The sequence below is a fragment of the Triticum dicoccoides genome, chromosome 4B (assembly GCF_002162155.2).
Source record: "Triticum dicoccoides isolate Atlit2015 ecotype Zavitan chromosome 4B, WEW_v2.0, whole genome shotgun sequence".
Taxonomy (NCBI): Eukaryota; Viridiplantae; Streptophyta; class Magnoliopsida; order Poales; family Poaceae; genus Triticum; species Triticum dicoccoides.
Genome location: NC_041387.1, coordinates 587,906,510 through 587,909,672, shown reverse-complemented (window position 1 = coordinate 587,909,672; position 3,163 = coordinate 587,906,510). Strand labels below are relative to the sequence as shown.

The window sequence follows — 3,163 nt, the reverse complement described above, 5'->3', positions numbered from 1 at the left end:
CACTTGCATGTCAAACTATTTCTAGAACCTTAGAGAGTACTGTGTACTGTGACTTGTCGCACACATACTACTCAGCGAAAGGCCAAGGGCAGAACATGTACTAGCTTGCAGGTTGCCAGCACTGTACTACATGCCTACAAGCCTACAATTCATCATCAATAAATGAAGATGGAGAAAAAAGGACATTCACATTTTTAGGGCGTTTAAGTAATAAGGTAGAAAAACAGTGATGATTTACATTTGTGGCAAGTTGCTCTGCAGCTCCAGGCCACCGTCCTGGAGCTAAGCAGGGGAAATGTAGAAAATTACGAGAATGTATGCTAATAGTATTTACAGAAATATCAGATGGGACGCCCTTTCAGACGTATGCTCAGCAGTCAGTACACCACATTGAAGACTGAAGAGTAACCGTATATTCCTTCCATCTAGTCCTCTTCTTTTGACCAACCCAAGGAAGCATTTCTTTTCTTAGAGACAAGGAAGAAAGTACTCCAACTGGGAGAGTGTGTGTTTCAGTGTGATCAAAGTTGACTTGTTCAAGATGAACATACTAATCACTCTGCACATGACAAAAAGTGGAAGTTCACTAATCCACTTGATTGCCTGCAAGTGAAAAACCAATCCTATTGAATCATTTTTCGCCTATCACCTGAATCAAGTTTCTCATCTGAACCTAGTTTCGCCTGTGGCTTATAACTTAGAAATAATCCTATCACCTGAACCTAGTTTCTCATCCTCAAGTGGATAATCAATTTCCACTTGAACCAATTTTGCAGTTCTTGATATGCCATGACAGAAATGTAAGTTCAGGTTTCATGATCCTGCAGAAACGAGAACACCAAAAAGACCTACCAGGTTGTGGTAGTTGGCGAGCTTGGCCATGGTGGTGCTCTCGCCGCCGGGGATGATGAGCGAGTCGAGGCCATGCAGCTGCTCCGGCTTGCGCACCTCCACCCCCTTCACACCGATCCTCCTCAGCGCTGCCCAGACAGAACCCGACGGGATCACGAGAGAACACGTCGCCGACACGCGCGAGAAACGCGAGAATGAAGATTCGGCGTACCGGACATGTGCTCGTTGTAGGATCCCTGCAGGGCGAGAACGCCGACCACCGCCATCGCTCCCCCGCCTCTCTAACTCCTGTTCTCTCCCCTTGCCTTCGGAATCGGTCGGGATGTGTGGTGGTGGGGGTCAGAGACTCGGAGATAGAGGTAGGTGGTGCCGGGTATTGACGATGGAAGGGGTGGCGGCGTCCTTTGCCGTGGCGGCGGCGAGCCGGCGACCACACGCGGTGGCTGACGGAGATGCAGCTCCACCGAGAGAGTGGGGGAGAATGGCAGTGGGAGTTGCTCAATCCTGGCCGCCAATCGGTGCAGAGCCGTGCGAGCACGTCGGTGGGACAATCTCGGCCGTCCGTTTGTTACTGTCATGGGCCGAAACACATCTGCCTCACTAGCTCATTGGGCCGGAAATCCCCTCCACGTTCCCCTCCGGCCCCATTCCCATGCCACCTCTCTTAAGGGCATCTTCAATACCAACCCGTAAAAAATCTCCCGCATCCGTTTGGGGTCAGAGGGATCAGTATGTGAACACTGATGCGGGAGGACGTCATCCAACTGTAGTCGCATACTCTGGTCTTTCGTTTTTTTCCTAATCCGCACGATTAAGTTGCCGCATGCAAAGGGGACATACGTTCAAATAGTCGCATGCATCACTAGTTCAAATTTTAAAAAGTTCAAATATTCACATCCCAACATCATTGTCCCTTTTTACCGCCCACTGATGCTCAATCAGATCTTCCTTCAGCTGCTCGTGAATTGGTCCATGTCGAATTTATTGATGCATTTGAATAAACTCCTCAAATGTGGCAGGATTCTGTTTCGGAAGTTGGATAAGATCACCCATGCTCTCCAATTCTAGAGCTGCGTCAGCATTGTCACCCTCGTCCTCGACGACCATGTTGTGCATAATCACACAACATGTCATCACGTCCCACAAGGTCTCCAGATCTCATTGTTTCGCAGGTCCACGAACAACTGCAAAATGGGCCTGAAGAGCTCCAAATGCCCTCTCGGCATCATTTCTAGCTGATTCTTGTCTTTGGGCAAAGTGAGTCTTTTTCTGGCCAACTGGGTTTGTGATGGTGCTGACAAAGGTAGTCCTTGAAGGATAGATACCGTCAACCAGATAGCGGCCTATGTTGTACTCACGTCCATTGACAGTATAGTGGCAAGGAGGAGTTTTTCCTTCAGTCAGTCTCTCAAACAACGGAGATCGTTGCAGCACATTGATGTCATCGTGAGACCTCGAACATGTCAAAGAAAGCGTGCCAAATCCAAAGATCATGTGATGCAACTGCTTTAAGAATGATGGTGGACTTCTTAATATGACCCTTATATTACCATTGTAAAGCCTTCAGGCAATTCTTTCATTTCCAATGCATGCAGTCAAGAGATCGAAGCAAACCTGGCCACCCTTTGCTTCTGAGATTGCTAGGTGCCTCTCCATGTCTGGCAGTTGGTTCTCTCGGGTACCGAGGTCCAAACACCTCGACAACGACAGTTGCAAACCCGACCATGGCATCTCCACATGTGCTCTCACCCATCCGTAGGTACTCGTCCCATGAATCAACGGTCGTGCCATATGGAAGCATCTGGAGTGCGGCCATGCACTTCTGGAAACAATATAAGCCAATCGTTCCCACGGCGTCCTTCTTAGGATGAGGTAGTCATCGTAGGACTGGACGCCATGGTACAAATGATCGAAGATAGTCTTGCGCATCCGAGAACGCCGACGAAAATGGCCAGGGGATAGTGCATCAGGGCAAGGTAGTCGGACATCAGTGTCAAATGCCCGCGCGCCCTGTTGCGGAGCACTCGACAACCCTTGATCGAGCCCTTGAAATTGAGAACATGCTCCTCCGCACGCTCCGCGTCTTCAAGGACCGCCTGCATCATCACCGTCTCACCGGGGTACTCCTTGTCTGACGAGCCGTCGGATGACTCAACATACTGCTCATATATTGACTCATTGCTACAAACAAGAAGGGATAACTGATTTCAGCTCCAGTGATTCGCCGAACAGTTGTCGGGCACAATAGAGGATGGTACCTGGCGGGGGGGGGACGGAGGATAGGGGGTTGAATGGAGATGGAGGAGAAGCG

General features: G+C 49.6%; 1 protein-coding gene and 1 pseudogene across 1 annotated transcript in view; both read right to left on the bottom strand.

Moving 5' to 3' along the window:
- LOC119291601 (probable pyridoxal 5'-phosphate synthase subunit PDX2) overlaps positions 1-1,353 on the bottom strand; it is a 3,134-nt gene extending 1,781 nt beyond the window's left edge. Inside the window, exons 1-2 of the mRNA XM_037570387.1 lie at positions 1,064-1,353; positions 853-980 (exon numbers count right to left, since the gene is read on the bottom strand). Of these exons, the coding sequence (XP_037426284.1) occupies positions 853-980; positions 1,064-1,118 (183 nt within the window). The 5' untranslated portion in view covers positions 1,119-1,353. The remainder of the gene's footprint in view (positions 1-852; positions 981-1,063) is intronic.
- The window catches only part of LOC119292846, a 58,986-nt pseudogene that overhangs the window by 55,146 nt on the left and 677 nt on the right, over positions 1-3,163 (bottom strand).